At 34.4% G+C, this 26,556-nt stretch overlaps 1 protein-coding gene across 5 annotated transcripts in view; it reads left to right on the top strand.

Moving 5' to 3' along the window:
* TMTC3 (transmembrane O-mannosyltransferase targeting cadherins 3) overlaps window positions 1-25,368 on the top strand; it is a 62,511-nt gene extending 37,143 nt beyond the window's left edge. For 3 of the 5 annotated variants that reach the window (XM_034987876.1, XM_034987877.1, XM_034987875.1), the window contains exons 10-15: window positions 473-584; window positions 4,811-4,914; window positions 6,533-6,702; window positions 8,325-8,551; window positions 10,830-11,636; window positions 25,087-25,368. In XM_034987876.1, coding sequence (XP_034843767.1) covers window positions 473-584; window positions 4,811-4,914; window positions 6,533-6,702; window positions 8,325-8,551; window positions 10,830-11,636; window positions 25,087-25,151 — 1,485 coding nt within the window. In that variant the 3' untranslated portion in view covers window positions 25,152-25,368. Of the gene's footprint in view, window positions 1-472; window positions 585-4,810; window positions 4,915-6,532; window positions 6,703-8,324; window positions 8,552-10,829; window positions 13,100-25,086 lie in introns of those variants that run through there. The other 2 variants (XR_004676136.1, XM_034987878.1) reach the window with 2 other exon arrangements.
* The last annotated feature ends 1,188 nt before the right edge of the window (window positions 25,369-26,556 follow it).

Here is a 26,556-nt window from a genome sequence, read left to right as displayed (position 1 = left end):
ATCTACTCTCTTAGCAACTTTCAAATATACATTACAGTATTGTTAACTATAGTCTCCATGCTGTACATTATATTCACAGAACTTATTTGTCTTATAATTGAAAGTTTGTGTCTTTGAGCACCTCACCCATTCATGGATGCCTCTGTGGAACACTCCATTCCTTATGGTATACCAAATAAATAACTGTGTTAACTGGAGTTGTATTTTTGGGGGTTTTTTTGGGTTTTTTTTAAGATTTTTTTTTATTTATTTATTTGACAGAGAATGAGAGAGAGAGCACATGAGAGTGGGGAGGGTCAGAGGGAGAAGCAGGCTCCCTGCCGAGCAGGGAGCCCGATGCGGGACTCGATCCAGGGACTCCAGGATCATGACCTGAGCCGAAGGCAGTTGTTTAACCAACTGAGCCACCCAGGCGCCCTGGAGTTGTATTTTTTAATTGTAATTAATTTCTATCTATGCTTATGTATTGAAGGTAAATAAAAATAATGCCAAATTATGGAATAATGTGGGTCATGCTCTGGAAAATGAAAAGAACTTTGAGAGAGCTTTGAAATACTTCTTACAGGCTACCCATGTTCAGCCAGGTAAGCATTATTAATTAATAAAACTATTTGAATAGCTTCTTTTTAAAAACTTGATTATATTTGGGGATAATAAGGTAGAGTTTTTCATTTTCAGGCTTCATTCCAGGTGATATGAATACTATAGTGTTTGATGCTGCTTATTTTGAATTAGATTATATATTAGAGTTACTTAGACATTTAAGGAATTTTTTTTTTTTTTTAACATAGCAGAGTTGGGTGGTACTGAATTTTGGTGGAATGATAGATGCAAAAGCCTGATAGGAGTGTGTTTAGGAGAGTGGGGGAAGAATAATTGGAGACAGTTGGTATTGAAAACTCTTAAAGAGTATCAATAGGAAATGGTGGTGTTGGTGGGAATGGAGTCAAGAGAAACTAAGTAGGATGATAGGGGTTTTTTGTTTTCAGTTTTAAGGTGGGAAAAACAAAGCATATGTGCAGCTAATCACTGAGGCTGGGAAAAGTAATAATTCAAGATGGGGAGACAAATTACTGGATCATTGTCCTTAAATAGATGAGAAGAGATAAATAGAATTTGGTGCACAGGATAAGGACTTCATTGAGTCATAGAATAGTTAACGTATGGTAACAAGGAAGGCAAAGTACATAGATGTGGATATAGGCAGTCGAATAGATCACCTGGAGGAAGTTTCTGAAAATTGTCTTCTGTTTTGCTTCTGTTTTCTCATTGAAATAGAAAGCAGAGTCATCAGAGAGTGAGGAAGGAAGGGGTCGAAGTTCTGGAGATCTAAGAACAGGAGAGGGTATGAAGTAGCTAACTAGGACAGTGCTTCACAAACTTGAATGTGCCCGTGAATCACACGGAGATGTTATAAATGCACGTTCTGATGGATAGAGGTTTAGAATAGAACCTGAAGTTCTGCATTTCTGAGTTCCCAAATGATGCTTAACCCATGGATCACACTTTTGGAAACAAGTTATAGGAAAGTGTGTAGACTAGGAAAATGTATAATTGCCAAGCAGTTTTAACACCGTACTTGAGGTTAGGAATACTTTATTTAAATTTAAACTAGTTGATGTACTTATATCCTTTTCTCTTATTACTTCACAGCTGAAATGGCACAGACATGGAGAATTCCGTTAAACAGGATTAGGGCTTTTTAAAATGTGTTATTACTAAACAAGAAACAGTTAAGGGAATGATTATAATGGATGAAGAATCTTAAGAAGGGAGGTGAGGCAGGATTATAGGATCATTGATTTTAGATCTGAAGAATTGTTGGTGTCTGATCTAGCTAGAGCATCAGTATTTTTCAAGAGGCATTTTGAGTGTACAGAAATGTATTTCAGGATATGTACCAAACATGGTCCTCATCCACCAAAAGCCATCATTACTTTACATTTAGAATGATGACCAGAAGGTACTGGTCATCATTCAACACACACACATCCCACACCCTGGTCACATTTCTAAATATCCTCAGAGGAGTGGGGAGTGGCAAACAATACCCACTATCTGTCTATTAGATATGAACTGTGGTCATTGAACTAAGTAGTTAAAGGAAGATGGAGGTGAAAATCATTGGAAGAAAGGATATCAAAGGCCAAGTATTAGAAAATTTGTCTTTGTGGATTTTGAAATCACTAAGAATTATGAGAACCATGAAGAACCAGGAGCTTAGACTCAGAGAATAGTGACTGCAGCAAAGAAGGATAGTCAATTATAATAGAGTTTAATGACCTGAAATTGAGAGACAAGTGATTTTAAGAAGGAGCAAGAGTTGTCTGGAAGTGTTAAAGATCACCAAGGACACCTACTCTTCCTCCAGGCTCAATGTTGCAAAGAATAAGAAAAAGAACACGGTCACTACTTGGACGAGCTACATGTAAAAAACCATGTCGCCAAGGCGAAGCCAAATTTCAGTTAGAGAAAGGTGAAGAGAAAGTTGTAGAAATAAAACGAATTTCAGTTTTATCTTCCTTAGCTCTTTATGTAGTTTTTCTTGAAGTATAGAGTACATATCCTTGGCTTCCTTACCTCTTTGCCTTTGTTCATGTTCTTCCTTGAGTCTAGAATTCCTCCCTTCTCCCTTGCCATCTACCTTCTACCATAGCCTATCCATCTTTTACAACCCATCTCACGTGGCTTCTCTTTAATAAACCTTGCTATCTCTCTAATTAGAAGCAAATATTGTTAATCTTTAAAACCTCTTACAACTTCTATATGTTTCCTATGATATTTATAACTTTCTGTTTAATACTGTATTGGATTTATTTGAATATTTATTAAAAATATGTATTTAAGGGGCACTTGGGTGGCTCAGTCGATTAAGCATCTGCTTTCGGCTCAGGTCATGATCCCAGGGTGCTGGGATTGAGCCCCACATTGGGCTCCCAGCTCAGCGGGGAGCCTGCTTCTCCCTCTCCCTCTGCTGCTCCCCCTGCTTGTGTTCTCTCTCTCAAATAAATAAATTTTAAGAAGCTGATTCCAGTGGGTATTAATTTGCCTTGTCTTTCATCCAAGTAGATAACCTCTTTCTTTTCTAAGATTTGTTGGGGCTGATATCAGTGACATTTTAAATACTTCGCCGATAATTTTACCTAAACTTCCAATTTCTTTGTTCTTTCCTTAGGTTAAATTTCTTACTTTATAATTAATTTTTTCAGGTTCTTAGTTTTATCTAAGTAGCTTTCTGATCTCTATAATTAATGGTAAAGATTTATCTAATGTTAAAAAAAAATGAGCTACGTAAGAGCAAAGACTACCTACTCTTTTTCTACACATTTGGTAATACAGTGAACTTCAGCCTTGGCTCTACATCAGAACTGCCTTTGAAACTTTTTAAAAACACTTATGCAGGTCCTATTTCTATGGATTCTATTTTGCTAGAGCTAGGTGGCGCTAAGGTTATCTGAATTTTTAAAATTCGTAAGTATCCGGATTTGCAGCTAAGATTGGGAATGGTTTGCCTAAGCAATTTTTTTTCTTTCTTTTTTTTTTTTTTCTTGACCCCTCCTGAAACACCATGAGACTCAGCAATACGTCAACAAAAACTCAACAAATCAAAAATCAAAAAATCAGTAACAACAAAAAAATCAACCCTTTCTTCCCAAGCTTGTCTCAGTTCTCTAACCAAACCTGTACTGCATGTGACAGTTTCTGTTCAGTGCACACAATTACCAGCCTGAAACGTAATGTAGCAAGATCTTAGGACTGTTACTCTCCTCCTAGGGCAATGCCTAAGATACACGTGCTTGGCTCCTGTGTCCTAGGATTTGCAGGCAGAGAATTATTTCATAGTTGCAAAATCCTTGATGTCACAGGCAGGTAGTAATCGTGTCTTATCTGTTAGAGATTCATGCATGTTCAGTAAAATTCGTCTGATTTAAGATCTCCCATCTTTCTGTCTTTGTTCCAAACCTTTGAAATAGTTACTAGGAAATGTGTCCTAAAAGTAGTGTGCAATGAATCCGAATACTAACATCTTTCTTATTTAAATAGCGTATTTTTCTGTCCCTGAAAAAATTTGCTGAGAATTTGATTCTCCATATCAGAAAATTACACAGAAGTTTTAGACATACTGATAGTAACACAACCTTTTTAAAAGGTTAAAAAAAAAAATAAATGTTTAAAAAAAACCACATAAATACGTAGGATTTATCATTTAAGAGAGATGGGCTGCTGCATCTTAAGTAATTCTGGAGAATCCTGGTATTATACTTGCATTCCATCCACATTCACAAGAATTTTAAACAAAATCACAGGTTTTTTTTTTACAGTCCCTTTGCCTGTGTCCCACCATGGTGCATATTTGTTAGTTACAACACTGGAAATAGTTCTAGGAATCATGATGATCTTTTTCACTTGTAGAGTTGAGCCATACTTTTTGAGTGAATTCCAGAGCTATGCAATCAAGGAAATGGAAGCAAACCATAATATAGTATAGTAAAATCTAGTGAAGAGAAATGATACAAATTTCTTTATTACCTCTATATCTCTTGTCATGTCTTAGCCTTTCAAGGATCTATTAAAATAGTTTTTTTCATGTCATATGTGTATTTTCTGTCCTTACGGTATTAAATAATTTTCTAGGGTAGCATTGATCATAAATTATAATAAATTGTGTTTAAAAGAACTTTAAAGAGTATGCAGGATCTGTTGACTGCTTTTGCATTTTTTGCTTGGTGGTTTTGTTGCTAGAAACATGTAGTTTACATTGAGTACTATTTAGTATATTTGCCAACAAATGATTTTTTTTTAATTTTAGATGATATTGGTGCCCACATGAATGTAGGAAGAACTTACAAAAATTTAAATAGAACCAAAGAAGCTGAAGAATCTTACATGATGGCTAAGTCACTGATGCCCCAAGTAAGTTGTCATAATTTATTCTTATTGTGTTATATCCACTGTATGTCCACACTGAATAGAATTACCTAGATGGAAAATCCTTATCTTTAATTTGTTGACATAAAAGTAAAGTATCCAATAAACCATTTATTACTACAAGGGTTTTTTTTAAGTTTTTATTTAAGTTCCAGTTAACACTGTAATATTTAGTTTCAGGTGTATAATACAGTGATTCAACACTTAAATACAAGTGCACTTCTTAATCCCCAATGCCTATTTCACCCATCTCTCCCCCCAGCCTCCCCTTTGGTAGCCGTTTGTTCTCTATATTTAAGAGTCTGTTTCTTGGTTTGTCTTTCTTTTTTTTTTCCCTTTGCTAATTTGTTTTGTTTCTTAAATTCCACATACGAGTGAGATCATACGGTATTCGTCTTTCTCTGACTTACTTCACTTAGCATAATACTACAAGTTTTATAAAGGATTACATTTACTTTTCTAAGTCAATTAAAAAAATTTTCTGTAGAATATGTTTAAAAAGTTTATAAAGTTATGAATTTTAGATATCCTTGATTAGAAGTTATCAATGAACTAAATGACTTTAAAGAGAATTTTATATATGTATATTAAGCACTAAATTCAGCATTATTCCTCTCAAAAGATAAATGAATAAAACAAAGTAATAAAATGAATGGATACATCTCTGTTGCTGTATGGTGTTCAGTTGTTACAGTGACACATACACAAGATTCATTGGATATTACAGTATAATCGCTTCTCGGCCTTTTGGCTAAGATCAAGTGATATTACAGTATAGCCTGGAAGTTGGAAAGCCAGATCTTGGCCTTGACCAGCTTCATCAGAAAAGATAGTTTATCCTGCACTACAGTTTTCTCCATGGTAGTATATCTTAATATTGTATTAATAATAATGATAATATTAAAATGAGTGGATGTAGTTTGATAAATGTCTTAAAAACAAAGTTGGACCACATGATATCTTAAGCACTATTTCAGTCATAAGATTCTAAAGTTAAATTGTGTTCAATATAAAATTTATCAGACACAGTTTATTATTTTCACTGAAAATTTGGGTCTATATATATTTTATAACCTTTGCTTAACCTGAATAATCAGTTAATAAGAGCATTTTATTTCCTAACTCTACCAGACAAGTGAGGCTTTAGTATAACTCTGAATAAAATTAACCACCCTGTTGTCACAACCAGGAAATATTTTGCTGACAGCATGGAAGTTGACATGGTGTAACAAATACACTAGACTGAAGGGAAGGAGACCTGAGTTCTTTCTGTTCTGGGTCTGATGCAAATATATTAACAGACTTTAGCCTCAAGAGTTTAGATTTATAGGACTTTATAAAATGATTCAAATAAATAAAATCTAACAATATTCTGTTGAGCTAGCATGAATGAAAAATATATCCTTTAATGCCACAAAATATTATTTTATTTACATTTTGTAAATACTGTAGGTGCTTTCACATTTTTATGACTTATTTTAATTTGGCAGTAAAACTAGTACCATAACCTTTATATGTCATGTATATTTTAAGTAAGCCACTAGGAATACTTATTTTTTATTTTATTTGGTACTGAAATATCAAATTATGTTCTTCTGAACAGATTATTCCTGGTAAAAAATATGCAGCCAGAATTGCCCCTAACCACCTAAATGTTTATATTAATCTGGCCAATCTTATTCGAGCAAATGAGTCCCGGCTGGAAGAAGCAGATCAGCTGTACCGACAAGCTATAAGCATGAGACCTGACTTCAAGCAGGCTTATATTAGCAGGTATTGTAGTTCTCTTTAAGCTATCATAGAAAATTAAAGCTGCATCTGCAGTACATTTTGACTATCTGAACTAAACTGACTTTTTTTTCTTTTAGTAATCTTAGCAACCAAGAATATAGAAACAGCCTAGTTTAGACTTAATGATCAAATTTAATTGATTTGATTTGAAATTGGCAATAGTCTGTAACATGTAGTGGTAAACTTAGGTTTTATACGAAAGAAAGGGTAGAAACTCCTTTTTAGTTTCATTTGCTTCTTATGGTCACATTAATTTTTACTTAAAACACCTGAAACTTGCATTTTATGATAATTACTTCTAATATCCAACTCCCAAGAGCTTTATGACAATTGACTCATTGATGCTTTTTACCAAAAAGAAACTTTTTAGTTGTCAGTAAAAAAAAACTTTTGGCATCACATGTTAGAACTTAATATATTTTCCCATGTAAGGATTATCATTTGTAGTATACTTGAGGAAAATTATAGGTGAAACTTCGTTTTATAGCCTGGCCAAAAACGTAATCATAATTTATAATATTGCTCCTATGGGGAAAATGCATTCAGAAATCAGTAAGTTTTTGAGATAAAATCTGTTCATAAGTTGGAGGCTGTGTTTGTTCAGCCTTATCCGGTAGTTGTTGAAATTAGCTAAGTTTAGTGGGGTTGCATATGTAAATAAAACCTGTGATGTGTTAATCTATGAAGAATTATTCAGTAATCTGCATTTAAAAAAAAGCATTTTGGACAAGCACATTCCAGAAGTTGCTTTAATTGAGAATATTAGTGGTTCATTTGATTTCATTCCTATGCTAATACTTAAGGAAATAATAGGATCATAATAAAAGTAACTCTCCTATCACTTCTCAAATTGATTTGCACATGACTTTTGTAAGCTTTCTAACAGAAAATGGAACCATATTAGAAAAGTTTGTAAAATGGTTTTTAAACTGTGATCCTCAGTTCCAGATGTGTTCTTCATGGGTATCTGCTGGTCGCACAAGTACCCTCCAACCCTTACCCAATCTTTAGCTTTTTAAATTCTTTTTTTGTTGTTTTGGGGAATTTTTTGTTTTGTTTTAATGACTGGCCATTTTATAAGAATACATTGTAGAAGAGTGAATTTATGTAAGAAAAGGTAAAATTTTCAAATGTTCTGCTCTTTATAAATGAGACTTAAAACATAGATTTGCATACTGGAATTTCCCCATCACCACTGTATTTATATTCATTCTTCAAATGCTGTTACTTGGTCTCTTGAAAAATTGATCTCTCATTCTTTTAATGTCATTTTTCTGATGTAATCTAGTCTAGTCTGCCTTCTTTCAAGATGTACATAAAGAATATATTTTCTCTACCCCCTTTATTGGATGCCTCCTCATATCTTACCCTTTAAAGGTCTTTCTCTAATAAATATTTGAAAACATAACCAAATTTGCTAAACTAATGAGTTCAGGTTTGAGGACATATTCAGATAGTTATTTTTGATGGAAAACTCTAAAAGCTTGGGTTAAAAGGAAAAAAAAAGCTGTGAGTATGTGGGAAAGCTTAAAACTTGTGAAAAATAATGTCTACAAATTGACATGGTAATGTGAGTAAAGCTTGTGTTTGATTTTTTTCCGCAGAGGAGAATTGCTTTTAAAAATGAATAAACCTCTCAAAGCAAAAGAAGCATATCTTAAAGCACTAGAGCTGGACAGAAATAATGCAGATCTTTGGTACAACTTGGCAATTGTTCATATTGAACTTAAAGAACCAAATGAAGCCCTAAAAAATTTTAATCGTGCTTTAGAACTAAATCCAAAGCATAAACTAGCATTATTCAATTCTGCTATATTAATGCAAGAATCAGGTATGTTTTCCCAAAATGTTTCTATATTTAAACATATTGTTTGAAATATAATAAAATCTGAACTTACATTACCTGAGGCAAATGTTTTATGAGTGGATAGTTTGTATCAAAACTGTACATAAATTATTTCTAAGAATATTTAATATACTTGAAGTATGATTTTCAAGTAATATGCTCTAACACAATTGTTAGTTCTTTGGGTATGTGTTAAGACTTATTTTTCAGGTAGTCTATTAAGCAGTGCCTTTTTAATCTATTTTGTCATTTTATATAAAGAAATAATCTCTTACATATATATATTATACTATATCCAAATAATCAGAACTTGCAAAATTTTTTATATAATTATTTCTGGGGAGACAAGAGCATTATATGTTTTAGGAAAAAAATGTATTTTCTCTTGATTTGTATGACCAAGTGCTTTTGGTATCATTTTATATCTAGTTTTATTTTCTGAGATGTTGTAATTTCCTGTAATTTAACAAAACTAAATTATTCATGACAATAAATTAGGATCTTTGATATATGGGTATTTTAGTACTGCAACAGAAGGTGATATATATAATTTATAATCTTAATTTTTAGTTTGAAAAAAAATCTACATTTACTTTTTTTTATTAAATTTTTTTTTTTTTTTTTTTTTTTTTTGCGAGAGAGAGAATGAGAGAGAGCACGAGAGGGAGGAGGGTCAGAGGGAGAAGCAGACTCCCTGCTGAGCAGGGAGCCCGATGTGGGACTTGATCCCGGGACTCCACGATCATGACCTGAGCCGAAGGCAGTCACTTAACCAACTGAGCCACCCAGGCGTCCTACATTTACATTTTGTAGTTAAATTTTAGATACTTTTTAAAACCTTTTACAAAAAAAAAAAAAAAAAATCATAAAATCGTAGTATTTGAGTTTACTTTTGCCGGTCTTCTATTTGTATATTAAGGATCAAATAGATCTAATAACTACACCAAATTTCACGTAGCTAGTTTAATAACTAGTTAAAGATAAGAACTTAAGCCTACTGATATATTTTATAATTTTTTTTTATTCATCTTATTGTCAAAAGAACAGGAGATCTTTATGGCTGGTATTCAAAACCTAAATTTAGAGAAAGGCTAATATTTTTGTATTTAGCTAACCTTGGTAATCATGAAAAATGCCCATTTTTCAACACAAGATTGTACCCTAAGATTTGTAGTTGTGGAACTTGAGTTTTTTTGTATTTATTTGCAATAGAAATTATCTCAAATATTTGTTTCTGGAATCCTAATTTATATTTAAATATATAAGCTTTATGTTTAATGGTATATTTTTTTTACCTTTGAAAGTCTAAAAATTTGAAGTAATATATAAGATAATCTCATTTTGTAAGACTGAAGCATTTTGTTTATCCAATAATAGTTACTGTTTCCTGAGCTTGTTTACATATGTCTCATGTAATTCTTAGAAAATTCATCAGGCTGGAGCCCCTGGGTGGCTCAGTCGTTACGTGTCTGCCTTAGGCTCAGGTCATGATCCCAGGATCCTGGGATTGAGCCCCGCATCGGGCTCTCCCTATTTGCGCACACACATGTGCACTCTCTCTTTCTCTCTCTCAGCAAATAAATAAAATCTTAAAAGAAAAAGAAAAAAGAAAATATAGCAGGCTAACCCAGAGAAGTTAAATGGTTTGTTTAATGAGTAGTCATAGTGTTAACAGAATCAAGATTGAATACATGTCGGGGTGCCTGGGTGGCTCAGTTGGTTAAGCGACTGCCTTCAGTTCAGGTCATGATCCCAGGGTCCTGGGATCGAGTCCTGCATCGGGCTCCCTGCTCTGCAGGGAGCCTGCTTCTCCCTCTCCCACTCCCCCTGCTTGTGTTCCCTCTCTCGCTGTGTCTCTCTCTGTCAAATAAATAAATAAAATCTTAAAAAAAAAAAAAAGATTGAATACATGTCATTGTAGGCAAATCCAGTGCCTGTTCCTCTTAACTGCATAATCTTCCTCTACTCCCAGTTTGATTCTAAACTATAAAGAGATATTTTGCCCCTTCAGGTTTTTGAGGCACTCTTGCTGTCTTAAAGGAAAGGAAATGAGCTATCATTTCAGTGTTTCAAGCACACTGTCTTTCCTGTGAAAACTTTGAGTTTTTTGCTTTCTACTTTTTGATTTAGGTACAGAGATTAGTTGTTTTGATGCTGTCTTTTTCTAATCTAACTAGATAAATACTGAAAGTGGCTTTTGTTCCTCAGACTTAATTCATTTGTTAACAATATGTTTTTTTCTTTTAAAAAAAATTATTCTTAGGTGAGGTTAAACTCAGACCAGAAGCTAGAAAACGACTTCTAAGCTATATAAATGAAGAGCCACAAGATGCTAATGGTTATTTCAATCTGGGAATGCTTGCCATGGATGACAAAAAGGACAGTGAAGCAGAGATGTGGATGAAGAAAGCCATAAAATTACAAGCCGATTTCAGAAGTGCTTTGTTTAATTTGGCTCTCCTGTATTCTCAGACAGCAAAGGAATTAATGGCTTTGCCAATTTTGGAAGAGTTACTCAGACACTATCCTGATCATATCAAGGGTCTTATCTTAAAGGGAGACATTCTGATGAATCAAAAGAAAGATATACTTGGAGCAAAAAAATGTTTTGAAAAAATTTTGGAGATGGATCCAAGTAATGTGCAAGGAAAACACAATCTTTGTGTTGTTTATTTTGAAGAGAAGGACTTACTAAAAGCTGAAAGATGCCTGGTTGAAACATTGGCATTAGCACCACATGAAGAATATATTCAACGCCATTTGAATATAGTCAGGGATAAAATTTCCTCATCTGGTTTTGCAGAACAGCCAGTATCCCCAGCTGGTAAGACTTCAGGTGTAGAAGGAGACAAAATTCCAACTGAAAATGTAAAAGAAGTAAGAAGTGAACCTAGACCTACACAGATCATAAAACCAAGTGATAATAAAAGTCAATCTAAATCCAATAAACTATTAGGAAAAAATACAGACAAAGAGACCCCCCACAAAACAACAAAGGAAATCAAAGAAATTGAGAAGAAAAGAGTTGCTGCTTTAAAAAGACTAGAAGAGATTGAACGTATTTTAAATGGTGAATAGCATTATTTATCATGTCACAATGTCCTCAAAGAAGTTCAGTCTATCTTATGTGATTGCTTATTCTGGGAGCTTTGAAAAATAGCACGTATACACGTAACAGTCTATCATGAGCTGCCTCTACATAGGATCAAAATGCGATTTTCATTAAAGACCTATCTTACCCCAGGGTATGTATTGTATAAGATATGACAGTTTTCTGAGTTTTGGTGACTATGGCAGAAATATTAAATTACAGTTTGCAAATTTATATCTTTTATACGGAAGGAAGATTTCTTCTGCAGAGTAATCTTGACTACTCTCAATTAAAAATAATCTGAAGCCTGAATGATAGTCCCTTGTGGGCAAATTCAACATATGCTGGTTTATTCTATGAATTTGCATTTATTAGTTGACTTCATTACCTTCTGTTGGAATCTGATTATGGATTGAAAACGCTTATGAACACATTCTTTTTTCTTTGGTAATTTCTGTTTAACCGAGGGACTTTGCACTACAAAAGAATACTGGCTTCCTTTATATTGTATTCTTTTGTTGATTTTTAGAAGGAAAGCCAGATGAAACTTCTTAAAATAAGTCTTATGACATGTTAGCTTAAGAATGTATTTTCATAATTGTGTGCTTTGTCCTTAACTTTACTCTGAAATGCAGCTTTTAATCAGGTAAAGTTTTAAGTATAAAGATACATATACACACACGCACATTTCTAATGGTGCTCATATATACTGTATTTGTATTTTTTTACATGCTGAGAGTTCCACAGCATGAACCACATAATCATGACTATCTTTGAATTTTTACTCCCCAAACTATTCATGTTTATTAGGATCTTAGTCATACTGAAAAGTCCCAGTAACTATAACTTTAAACCTTTGAGTTAAAACATAGTTTCTCTTTCATCTTAGTGTTATTTCTCTAGTGTTATTTGAATTTTAATTGTTCCAGAAACACACCTTAATCATTCTTAGATACCTTAAGCAACTAAATTGAGTTCTGTTTAACTGAAGGCAAAACAATATGACAAAGTTTATTTTTAAACACTAAGTTCTTGTTATCTTCCTATGGTGTATATTTTTATTAAATATTTATTTTGACTACTGAGCTTTCATAAAAATTTTAAAGCTGTTTAAATTCCATCAACTATGGAAAACAAATTTCTATTACATTTTCCTATATATGCATATATTACAATTCAACCAAAATTTCATCATTTTGGCCTGCTCCCCAGCTATAAAAGGTAATTAGCCTTGTATAGGATTAATAGTCAGTTGGTTTTAGCAAATTTAAACCTGAAAACTGTTAAGTTGAAGGGTAGACATAAACTTATTAATTTATCTCTGACTTTTTTTTAGTTAAAATACATTTCAGATGAGTTTTATAATACCTGATAAGTTGGTTTTAATTTAAAATGTTAAAGCTCAAGCTATCATCCTGGGATAGTAACTAATTTCTAATTATGCAGAATTTCAAAAACTGTATTTCTGTTCCTTTAACTAATTTCTAATTATGTATATTTGAAAAATCATATTACTGTAAGTTTTTATAAAGAAATATTTTATAAATAGGTCACAAGGAAACATGGTCTACATTAAAGACCCACTCGTACTAGGTTCCCTGAGGTTGTGCCATAAATTATTTTTTAGGCAATTTAAATCAAGCACTGACACCAATCATAGTTCATTTTTGATTTAGAGATTCTGTTCAGCATTAAAGCAATATCCAGTTTCAGTTTTTAAATTACGGCTTTGTGACTCCAGATATAAGATGGAGAATACCTCATATACTATGACTTGAAAAACGAAATCTATGTTAATCTTAGGTTCTGTCCACATATCTTGAGAAAAAGTTTCTGAGTTTGATCTCTTCTGTTATACTATCAAGTGAAGATAAATCAGAAAAGTAGAAGGGAATCTTTCGTGACAGCAGATCGTAATAAACTTTGAGTAGTATTTTAATAAAATTATGTAACTATTCAAAAGATAAAAAATATATTGTTATCCAATGACTTTTATAGAAAAAAGAATTGCTCCTTATTTGCACTTAGAACAATGCCTATCATGTAGGAAGTGCTCATATTTGAATTTTAAATATTTTATTTAAATCCACCCTGATTAGTAATTTTTCCAAATTAATGTTCCTCAACCCTCACTTCATATTAGAATCATCTGGAGGACTCTTTAATATTGACCCCAACCCACAATAATTTAATCTGAATTTCTTAGGAAGGGAGCCATGTGTCCATTTTCTTAAAGTTCTCAGAGTGATTCTAATTTGTAGTCAGGGTTAATGATCACTGCTCTGAATTAGTTCAAGGAAATCCTCTTATCTCTCCTATACTAACTTTTTAAATTACTATCATAAACCAGTAAGTTTTGATGTTTTAATGAATATGCTCTTCTGATAACTAGTATTTATTTTACCTTAAGTACCATCAAGCTTGTTTATGTGAAATTGATTATTCTCTTTAAACTCATAGTAGAAATTTTATTCAAGCTGTTCAAATGAAAAAAGGTAATAGATTTTTCCCTCCGCCTTGGAACTGCCTTTTGGGGGAGGTGAATGGTAGGGACATTTTAACCCAGCTCACTAACCTACAGTTCAGAGTTGTGAGCATCTGTATGTTTGGAAAAGAAAGCATATTATTGCTTTGTGTGCTGGTAAAGGGATGTAGTTTTGGTTCTCACTGTTTGCAAAAGAATCTATTCCCTAGGAGTTCTAGAAAAGCTTTGACAATCCCCAAGGGGCAATTATATTACTTTTTCACTACTTCTCAGAAGGAAGAATTAAATTTTTCTCTTACTGCTCCTATATGGATTTCGTTATTAACATTCAGAATTAGGAATTTTATCTTGAAATTATCCCAGTAAGTAATTTCATGAAGCTAATGACTCAGAGGATAAAACAATTATGTTTGCAATTTTGTGTTTACTTTTATGTAAATATTTAGTATGTGAATTACACAATTCTAATAAAACCTCATGCCTTTTCATTACATCTAATTTGAGCTCTCAACTTCATGTTACAGAATACTTCTTTGAAGATGCTTTAATGAAAACTATTATGAAAATATATAGATTTGTATGTCAGTTTCTACTTCAGAAATCCATATATTTGTCATATTTATTTTTTAAAAAACCTAATTATTTGCATGACTAAATGGTATTTAAAATGAACCCCCCAAAATATCTGGTACCTTTGTCCAAAATTTTGTCTGTTAGGAGCTGTCAGCCATCCATGTTAAGGGTTTATAAGAAAATAGTTTAAAATTATATGCATTTTATATTACTGTCGTGTCTGTGTGTACCATATTTCTAAATATTCAGTATAAAATTGATACTTTTAAAACCTTCATTTGAATTGCCTTTTAGTGTTCAAATGAAAAGTAAAATAGTGTGTCAAGAGATTTCTGCCTCCTAAAGGCAGAAGAGCTGGTGGATAGTTTTATTAGCAATGATCTGAGAAAGGCATGTGTTAAATTAGTTCCAACAGTGATACATTTTTAATCCTTAAGTGACAGAAACTAAAGAAAATGAGACAATTAAATTCAAACATGGAATTTTATACACATAAGTAGAAGTCACTGTAGTGAAATAATTAGGAGTCTAAGTTACGTATCTGTCTGGATTCAAATCCTGGTTCCACCCTTACTAGTGTAGCTTAGGGGAATTATTTAACCTATAATTCCTTGGTGTGTGTGTGTGTGTGTATCCTATTGTGTGTGTGTATATATATATACGCACACACAATTGTATATATTGTATATGTATATAATATATATTATATACACACACACACAATATATCCTACTGTATAAGCTGGCAGGTATCTTTGTAACTATAAATAGTGCATGCTCAACCATGTACATTGTAAATAGCCTTTATCAAACATGTTTGACAAGGACCTTCATTAACATCACTTAGTAAATTGTGATAAACAAAAGCCATGATTTATTTGATGTTATTGGCTTAATTTTTTTTTCATGTGGCACCAAGAATGAAATGGTTTACAGCTATAACCAAGCTGTAGTACTGATCTGTCCATCCAGTGTTGTCTTTATTTTGATTGTGATTTGGTAATATTTCATTGTCAGATTGGAAAACTGAAAGAAAAAAAACAGAATGGTTTTAGTTTTGCTGAAGACTGACCTTATTAATGGACAGCTTTCCTAACAAGTGATTATTAGCTTTTATCAGGTATTAACATCTGTTTCAGAACATGGCAGTATGTTTACATGTCAGAAGTTTTGTTTAACTCTGACTTTTCTGAGTTGATTTGTTTAAATAAATTCAGCAAATGGAAAATATATTTATATTAAATATATTAATATATTTAAATTGTTTAGAATAGTTCTTGGTATATAGTAAATGAGAGATGTTAATTATTAATCTAATCATAGGGCTTTGGTAAGTAGTAAATAATAGATGTTAATCATTAATGTAATCATAAGGCTTAGGCTTGCATTTGATGCATATGATTTGCTTTTAAATGTGTTAGCAGAGATAATGTCAATGATGGTCATATAGCAAACAGATTATTAGATATTTAATATTAATGCTTGTTCCTTAGCCATCTAAGCCAATAGGTATATAGATAGCCTAAAATAAAATCTATTTATTGAATATTAAATTTATAAATCGAATATAATTATTAAAATGCAGAAATGAGAACTCAGACACCTTAAATCTATAGTACCTTGTTCTTTTGCTATTCACTGCCATCAGGGAGGTAGCATAAGATAAAATATTAATGCCTAAAAGTCTCTGAAGACTTGATCTCAGGTAAATTCATGTCCTTTGGAATCTCCTTTCTTCATGACTAACATTTCTGTGACTATACCAATGGATAGCATATTTCCAGTCAAGTAGTATTTTTTTTAAAGATTTTATTTATTTGAGAGAGAGAGAACACAAGCAGGGGGAGCGGCAGAGGAAGCGGGAGAAGCAGACTCCGCACTGAGCAGGGACCCTGACGTGGGGCTCAATCCCAGGACCCTGGGATCATGACCTGAGCCGAAGGCAGACACTTAACCAACTGAGCCACCCCGGCACCCCTCAAATAGTATTTTTATTCTATAAGAACCTGATAACTTCAATTTTTACCTTAAGCAGAATACTCCTCACCAAACCATTCTAGTTTGCCCTTTCTTAAAGATTTTCATGGTTAAAACTCAAGTCTTCTTTACTCCTTCCTTCCCCCATTGCTTTAGTTTCTGGTATTAGGGACGTCATCTGATTAATCCAAACTAAACTACAAATGATAGGTGGTAGATCTTGTTAGTCATCTCAACAGTTAACTCAAGTGCATCTCTTTCTTTGTAAGTTGCAAGCAGTACGGTGGGAGTTATTTGAGGGATGTAGAGTTTCTCCACCATTCTGCCTATCTAAGCAAAGAATTGAGAGAGACCACAAAAAGGCTTTGTAACTGCAAGAAGGCCACTTCTGACCAGAGTCCTGTTTTTGATGGGCACTGGCAGGCCAGGTAACTGCCTTTTGGGAGTGAAATCAGAGTAATCAAACTGTCAACACTATTGGGCATAAGTCCAATTCTGCTATCTGTAAAGTTAATTCCTGGGCATTGAGTATACAGATCTTGTTTGATTTACAATGGAATTACATACCAATAAACCCATTTAAGTTGAAAATACTGTTATTTAATACATCTAATGTACTGATCTGGGATCAAGTCCCACATTAGGCTCCCTGCTCAGCGGGGAGTCTGCTTCTCACTCTGCCCCTCCTCCTACTCATTCTGTCAATTGCTCTCTTTCAAGTAAATGAAATCTTAAAAGATTAAAGGACTAATATATAGCAGTAGTTAAAATGAATGTAAAATAAACCTAACAAGCTCTTAGAGTTCAATTTTTTATGTTTTAGTTATATTCAATTAAGTTTTATATAATACTTACTTATTTTGAATTATAAATATAAGGTCCAAAAACATTGTCTATGAAACACTTGTAAATAGAAAAGTCAAAGTAAGTCAGAAAGTCTTAAGCAATCCTGGGTAGCAATTTTAATACATGAAAAAACAGTTCATGCCAAAAGAAAAGGGAAAATGAATGATGAATACTAGTAAAAGGAATACTAGAATAAGAAGAGATGTCCATCTTTTTTTTTTTTTTTTTAAGATTTTATTTATTTTACAGAGAGCACAAGCAGGGGGAGCAGCAGAGGGAGAGAGAGAAACAGGTTCCCCAATGAGCAGGGAGCCCAATGCAGGGCTCTATCCCAAGACCCTGGGATCATGACCTGAGCCAAAAGCAGATGCTTAACCAACTGAGCCACACAGGCACCCCAGAAGAGACGTCCCATCATAAATATGTGTCAACGATACAACCTAAAAATAAGCAACAACAAATAGTACAGGGAAATAGATAAATCAGAAATTATAACTGGAGATTTTAACAAAATCCTCTGAGAGAATAATGGATCAAGCAGAGAAAAAACCTGAAGACCTAAATAACCTTGGAAGTATTAAATTTATATAGATTTCACTTCACACAATATGCATTATTTCCTAGCACATAAGGAATATTCACAAAAATACTCTATATATCAGACCATAAAGGAAACCTAAGTAAATTCCAAGACTATACTCTTTGATAAGAATGCAAATATTCATAGCAGCTTTATTCACGGAACACAGACTGGAAACAACCCAAATGCTCATAAGCATATAAATGGATAAATTTTGATATATTCAAGCAATGAAATACTCTTCAGCAATTAAAAAAAAATGTACTTTTGAGCAAAAAGAAGCATGCACAAAAGAGTACACTATATATGATTTCATTTATATGAACTCCCAGAACAGACTAATCTACTATGGATATCTTTGCAGGAACAAAGGAAGCCAAAGGAACTTTTTAGGGTGATGGAAATATTCATGGCCCAGTAATTGCACTCTGAGGTTTATTGACAAAAGAAATACATCTACAGGTGCACTAAAAGATATAAGAATGTTCTTAGGGTTAATTGTGTAAGCCCCAACCTTGAAGTAATCAAAATACTCATGAAATTGGGGCACCTGGGTGGCTCAGTTGGTTAAGCGTCTGCCTTTGGCTCAGGTCGTGATCCCAGGGTCCTAGGATTGAGCCCCGCATCGGGCTCCCTGCTCAGGGGGGAGTCTGCTTCTCCCTCTGCCTCCCCTCCCCCTCCCGGCTTGTGCTCTCTCTCTCAAATAAATAAATAAAATCTTTAAAAAAAAAAAAAAACCTTCAAAATACTCATGAAAAATAGACAAGATATTTGTTATAGTCATACAATGAAATGTTATGAATATATAATGAATATGCATTAACCACTACTACATGAAGCAACATGGATGGATCTCACAAATATAATATTGGATAAAGCCAAACACAAAAGATACTACTGTTACAATTCTTAATATGAAGCTCAAAAACTGGCAAGATGAATTTGTGCTATTAAAGTGATGACAGTGGTTACCCTAGGAAAGGAAATAGGATGTTTATTGGAAAGGAATGTGAAGGTGGGCATCTGTGTTCTGGTATTCTCTTTCTTGATCTGGGTTATATTTGCACAGATAGGTTCAGTTTTTGGCAATTCAGGATATATGCCTTTTTCTAGATGTATATAATAAACTTCAAAAAAGTATAATATTAAAAGATGTATTTAAGGAAATGGAAAAATACAATAAAAATTTATGCAGTTCAGGGGCACAGGTAAAACATATACAAAAGAATTCTACAATCATAATTTAGTGATAACTATCAAATACAGATGACTGGAAGAATGTCCAATAGAATATTTTTAAAACAGCTTTATTGAGATATAATTGACATAATGAACTCATATTTAAAGTGTACAATGTGTTAAATTGACACACATATACACCTGTGAAACCATTACCATAATCGTGATAGTGAACATACACACTTACCAGAATTTCGTCATGCCGTTTGTAATCCCTCCAGTCCCACCACTCCTTTCCAGCCCTGTCCCTAAAACCACTGATGTGCTTTCTGCCTCTATAGATTAGTTTACCTTTTCTACAATTTTATATAATGGCATCATACATTATTTGTCTGGCTTTTCACTCTGCAATGGACTAAATGTGCCTACCCCCCATTCATATGTTGAAGTCCTAACCCTTAATATGATATTCAGAGGTGGAGCCCTTGGGGGTATTTAGGTTTAGATAAGGTTATTAACAGTGGGGCCCCCAGGATGGGATTAGTGTTTTTATAAGAAGAGGAAAAGAGATCAGAGCTCTCTCTCTCCCCACCTTATGAGGTGGCCATCTGCATGCCAGGGGGAGAGTTCTCACTGTGAGAGAGTACCTCTGGCACTTTGTTCTTGGACTTCTCAGCCTCCAGAACTATCAGAAATGTCTATTGTTTAAGCCACCCAGACTGTAACATTTTGTTATAGCAACCCAAACTAAGACACACTCAGAATAATTATTTTTAGTTTCATTAATCAACAGTTTATTACCAAGTAGTATTACATTATATGGATATACTGTGGTCTTTATCCATTCTTTGGTTGATGGGCATACAAATGCAATTTATCTGGACCAGTGATTTTTATTTTCTCCTGTAGGCATTATGTATTTTTCAAATACAAATCAATAAAAATGTTTTAATTCTATTTGTAATGCACATTTTCTGACTGTCTATATTCAATTTACTCCACTTTTACTAATGGTCATTTGGGGATTTAGTCTTTCCTCATAATTAGCTCATTTGTTTTTGGAGGTGTGGAGGCCAGAGCATAGGGCTTAGACCTATCATTAACCACTTGGTATTAATCCATCTACTGTGATTCATTTAGGAATGAGAATGTAACCAAATCAAAGCCCATGAAATGACCCATGATTTTGCTAACACTTCACTGACTTAAAATGAGAAAGAATGTAAGTTTTACATTGTGGCAACCATTTTCTCACCGTAAGGAGAGATCCTCTATGAGCATAGAGCCAGGATAGAGTAGCAGATCATAGAGGCAAAAAATTAGGGCACAGTGGGTGGGTATTATTCTAATTAGAGACCTGGTCAAGCTACATCTGGAAAGACAATAAAGTAAACAAAGTGGAAGCAGCTTGAACCAAATTTGAGTGGTTGTGCCAACTTTTGAAAGGAACTATACTTTGTATGTAGTCGCCAAGCTCATGAAGGGCAGCATGCGTCTCTCAATCCCAGACTTTAAAACAGTTTTGATTAAGTATAAGCAAAATAACTGGTTAAATTGTCCACTGTGTGTCTTGTGCTGAAGAAGGCAACAGGACAAGGGAATTTGTTTTGAAAAATTCAGCATGGTAGAGCCTTCAGTAAGGTCAAATAAGGATGAGAAAGTTTTAAGTTGGATCTGTTCCATCTGAAAACAAATCAGAAAATTGTTTTGTATAAGGATCCTTTACTTGCAGTCTGAAATCTGAGATAGCTGCAGGTATAGTTAATTGGGTTGGAAAAGCCAGGTTTTTTGCCCCAGTCTACCATTGACTCAAGCAAAATCAGAGGTGGGAGACTTAGCAAGAATGTTAGTTGAGAAAAAATTCTTGTATCTCAGGCCACTCCCACATACTTCCATTTAAGCAGTCATTGTCCAAGAAGGGGATGAATTACTCCCATTGAGAATATGCAGTTCAGGGGAACAGATACAAAAAAACAAAACAAAAAACCAACCAAAAAACAAAACCATTCAGCTCAGGACTAAAGTGATTGGTAGTACATTGTGGCTCTATAAATGTCCTAGGACTGCTATAAGAAAGTACCACAAACTTGGATGGCTTAAAACAGAAATTTATTATCTCACAGTTCTGGAGGCTGGAAGCCTAAAATCAGGGTGTTAGCAGTGTTGGTTACTTCTGGGAGCACTGGAAGAGAATCTGGGCTGGAAGTCTAAAATCAGGGTGTTAGCAGTGTTGGTTCCTTCTGGGAGTACTGGAAGAGAATCTGTTCCATGACTTTATAGCTTCTGGCAGTTGTCAACAATTATTTTATGTTCTTTGGCTTGTAAATGTATCACTTTACTCTGCCTTCATTCATATGGCATTCTCTCTGTGTTTCTGTCTTCTCCCCTCCTCTTATAAGGAGACCAGTAATACTGGATTTAAGGCCCACTCTACTCTATTATGACCTCATCTTAACTTACTACATCTATAATAGCCCTAATTACAAATAAGGTCACATTCTGAGGTACTAGGAGTTAGGACTTAAACATATATATATATATATATATTTTTTTATGAAGACATAATTAAAGCCAAATAGTGGCCATAGTCAATTTCTAGAAGACAGGAAATTCAAGAGTGATTTTCAGATTTAAACACTGATTCTTCATATCTCTTTGTTTACTACCCAATGATACAGAGTGAGTGAAAATAGATTAAAAGTATACCCAAGAATTTAAATAAATTTTACTATTTGAGAAATCTCATTCTATACAAACAAGAGGCTCAAGACTGAGAATAATCATCATGCTCCAGAACTTGAGGTTAAACAAAGTACACTGATAAAGAATTACATTATTCATCTCGGGGCGCCTGGGTGGCTCAGTCGTTAAGCGTCTGCCTTCGGCTCAGGTCATGATCCCAGGGTCCTGGGATCGAGCCCCGTGTCGGGCTCCCTGCTCTGCGGGAAGCCTGCTTCTCCCTCTCCCACTCCCCCTGCTTGTGTTCCCTCTCTCACTGTGTCTCTCTCTGTCAAATAAATAAATAAAAATCTTAAAAAAAAAAAAAAGAATTACATTATTCATCTCAGTTATGGTCATGGAAAACAATTGTGTTAACTTAGTCGATTGAATTATCAAAGCAGACCCACTAAAATCATAGGCCTTACATCAAACTTTACTAATAATTCAAAGGATACAAACAAATATCAGATACAGGCAAAATCCATAAATCTCAGATTTTCCTATAATAAGAAAAATAGATGGATCAGAAATATCCTATTTTGTAGATAGGGAATCCTGTGTGCAAGAAGAGAGAAGTCATTCTTTCTCCATTATCCCCACTTGGGAAGAAGTGGTTTATTAACCTGTCATTAATCATTTGCTTCTCAACAATGAAAGAAAGATCTTTCTAGAGAGCAGAGCTAGAAAAACAGACTTGTTGACCAAGGAACAACATTTCACTTCTAGATTGAGGTGTCTTTGCCTTCTCTGTCGTACAAGATATGATGAGTTATGTACCAGCAACTGTTGCATGTTGTATCCCTTCCACAATGGCAGGTTAGCAAGGAAATGTGTATTGGATGTTTTGGTATTTATTAAACTTACTACTTATTTAGCATTAGTTCTCTGGGCCAAGAAGAGTTAGAGATGGGTCTGACCAGACTGTGCACTGAGCAGGTATTTTGGACTTACAGCTATATGCAATAAGGGTGAATGAGACTAAGTGTTCCTACTTTGGGAAAGAAGAAGATACTGTGTTTTCTATGGGACATAGCATAGATTTATTATGTAAAATGATTGGATGAGAAGATGGGGTAGACAGATAACATTTCCTAGGTTGTCTATTTGCTGTCAAACATGAATTCACCCTATTTCTGGTACCACCATTTGGAGATTTATTCAGAGATGCTCTACCGGAGGGAAACTGAGAGAAATAAGCATATTCCGTCCCCTTGGCTATGGCCATTTGTAGGCAAGTTCAGAAATTTTTATGTGACATAATCAGAATTAGTAACATGCTGGGACTTCCCAGAATCTCTTGTTCTTTTTCCATTGGATTTGATTGGGAAACAACCCATGTCTGGAGTTAGAACAACCACCTCAAAGAGAAGGCATGAAATCTGACCGTAGAGGAGCATGATGAACAAACGGAATCAAACAGAAAGAGTCTAGGTCAAGTGACATCGTTCGGTCCCCAGTTAAGATGCAGTAGAGGCCAAAAAGTGGGCTACTTTTTAAAATGTTTTTATTGAACTATAGCTGACACACAATGTTGCATTAAAGTGTACAACGTAGTGATTCAACAAGTCTATAAATTATGCTGTGCTCACAAGCATTGGCACCATGTGTCACTATACGATGCTATTACAGTACAATTGACTACATTTCCTATGCTGTACCAACCCTTTTATCCCTGTGATTTACTCATTCCATAACTGGAAACTAGTATCTCCCACTCCCCTTTACCCATCAAATAATTGATTTTTTAAGATACATTAAACACTTTCCTTTTATTCTTAAACCCTTTTGATTCAGTTTCCTGTCACATGGAATTAAATAAAACCTACTGATACATAATTTTTTTATTATGTTCAATTAGCCAGCATATAGTACATCATTAGTTTTTGATGTAGTGTTCAACAATTCATTAGTTGCATATAACACGACACATACTTTTTAAGCATTTAAATTTTCAATGCTTTGTAATGCAAGAAAAACTTTTTTAAAGCTAACATGTTGTTTTCCTGAGGTCAGTCTGACATTAATGAAAGACAGATTGGGACTGATGAAATTGCACAACAGGAGGCAGTATCGAATTTTTTTCATATTTTCTGGGTTTTGTATCCTCTTTCAAATCTGCAAGAAATAAGCCTAATTTGCTTTTAAAAATCCTACATGATGCTTCTGGCTTAGCTACCTTTCTTGTCCTCACCCATTTCACTCCATCTCAACCAGCCTCCTTGCTGAGCTCCCACCTCAGGGCCTTTGTGCATCCCATTCTCTGCCTAGAATACTCTTCTTTCAGGTAGCCATATGGGCTCCTAAATTCATTTAGGTTTCTTCTCAAAATTGAACATCAAATGCAATGAAAAAGAAAGCATAAGGGTAAAGAGCTGAGAAGGAGGTAACAATTGGTTATAGGTCAGAACGTTCATAATAAATGGAAAATCAATACTTGAAAGAATTATTAAAAATTTAAAAGGGAACTAAAATTATCACGGAGGCCATGTCTTCAAGTCCATTGTTTAGGGCACTGCCATCCTAGAATGGATATATTTAGTGTCCACAACATACAAGGGTAACTGAGGCAGGCTGTGGAGATCTCAGGGAGTGAAGTAAGGGTATGATTCCATAAAATACGTTCTTTTAGTTGTTTTCTCCTGTGTGCGGTGCTCTCTTCTTTTTGATATGTTTTCTTTTCATAATTATTTCTTTTTCCTTAGTTAATTCCCTTCGTAGAGGTTTATATACGGGATCACATCTAGGAGCACTCCTCTGAAGGCCTTTAAAAATCTCGAATACTAGACTATAGCCAAGAGGTAGCTCAGAGGACGGAGTCGAGGGTGAGGTAAACAACACTTTACTTGTTACCTTAATGCACAGTTGGAATAATGAGACATTGAAATGTAGCCTGAATTTCCATGCAGGGGCAAGTGGGAAAGGAGCAGGCAGTCTCTCTTCATGTCTTCAGGCAGAGAAAGGCCATGCACACATAGTACAGGGCTAGGACGTGGGATGGGCAACAGAGGTAGTCCTTAACATACGCAGACACATTTTAAGGAAAGATTTTTTTTTTTTTCCCTTTTGTAGTCACCACTGCTCCTGGTATGAATTGGATCAAGGATGTACAGGAGCCAGAGAGAACTTTGAATTAACTCAACAAGCAGGAACCCAGGTACCTTTGTGGTGACTTAGCAAGTTTACCTGATTAAAGGTTTGGTGAAAACAGAGAAGTTGAGTCAATCGAGACACAGTTGTTGAGTGGAGGACTATTTAGTCATTCATCTGCAGAGCCTATTGTATTTTCCAGTCTCAGAAACCCTAGAATATAGGATGACTTTGCTGTTGCTAACATTAAAAACTGTGCTACTCGTGGGGGCCTGGGTGGCTCAGTCGGCTAAGCGTCTGCCTTCCCCTCAGGTCATGCTCCCAGGGTCCTGGGATCGAGCCCCGCGTCGGGCTCCCTGCTCAGCGGGGAGTCTGCTGCTCCCTCCTGCTCTGCCCCTGCTTGTGCTCTCTCTCTCTGTCTCAAATAAATAAATAAAATCTTAAAAAAAAAAAAAGAACTGTGCTACTGGTATTTCCTTGTAGCCTTGTAAACCCCATCATTGAAGACACATGCGCATTTGTGCACGTGAGCATACATGAGACCCTAAACAGCCTGATGAGTACTAGTATTGAAAATGTATTCAGGGGGCGCCTGGGTGGCTCAGTCGGTTAACCATCTGCCTTCGGCTCAGGTCATGATCCCAGGTCCCCGAGTCGGGCTCCCTGCTCTAGGGGAGCCTGCTTCTCCCTCTCCTCCCTGCTCATGTACTCTCTCACTCTCTCTCTCAAATAAATAAAATCTTTAAAAAAAAATGTATTCAGTAACAATTTATAATGGGCCAGGATCCTTTAAGTTTATGTACTTCAGAAACCTGGGTGATCAGATGGAATTTAAATAATTCGTTCGTTTCCATCTATAATCCCATATTTTTTATTCAGGAAGTTATTTTCTAAATATATTTAAATTAAGAAAATATTTATTTACATGCTAATAATTATCATTTATTGCCAGAAATTATTCTAGGAGTCTAAGTACACTTTCTCATTTGATCCTCACATCTAAAGGGATCAAACTGTAATTTCCATTTTAAAAATGATAAAATTTAGAGTGGTTAGGTAAAATATCCAAGGACATGCTTAATGAAAATTTGGGATTTGAACTAAGATGTATCTGACTTTGAAATCTGTTCATTCCACTAGGCTATTCTTCATTACATGTTGCCAGTTTATTCATGAGCACTAATTTTTTAAACAAATATTTATTTGCATAATAATAGCTATCATATATTGAGCATCGACTACATGCTTGGTATTGTGGGAAGCTAATGTTCTTGTCAGCTTTACTTAATAGTGTAAAAACAGATATGTAAAGGATAATTGTAATAGTATCTGAAACAGTACATATATTTACACAGTTGATCCCAGTAGGCTCATGATTTGAGTGGCATGAGGAAATTGAGGCTTATCAAGGAAGAGCAGATTCAAGTAACTCATTACATATTTACTCTTCAC

This window comes from Mirounga leonina, unplaced genomic scaffold, assembly GCF_011800145.1.
Source record: "Mirounga leonina isolate KUSES-001 unplaced genomic scaffold, KU_Mleo_1.0 Mir_418, whole genome shotgun sequence".
Lineage (NCBI taxonomy): Eukaryota > Metazoa > Chordata > Mammalia > Carnivora > Phocidae > Mirounga > Mirounga leonina.
The sequence above is the reverse complement of the archived record's forward strand: the minus strand, read 5'-3'. Positions and strand labels throughout refer to the sequence as shown.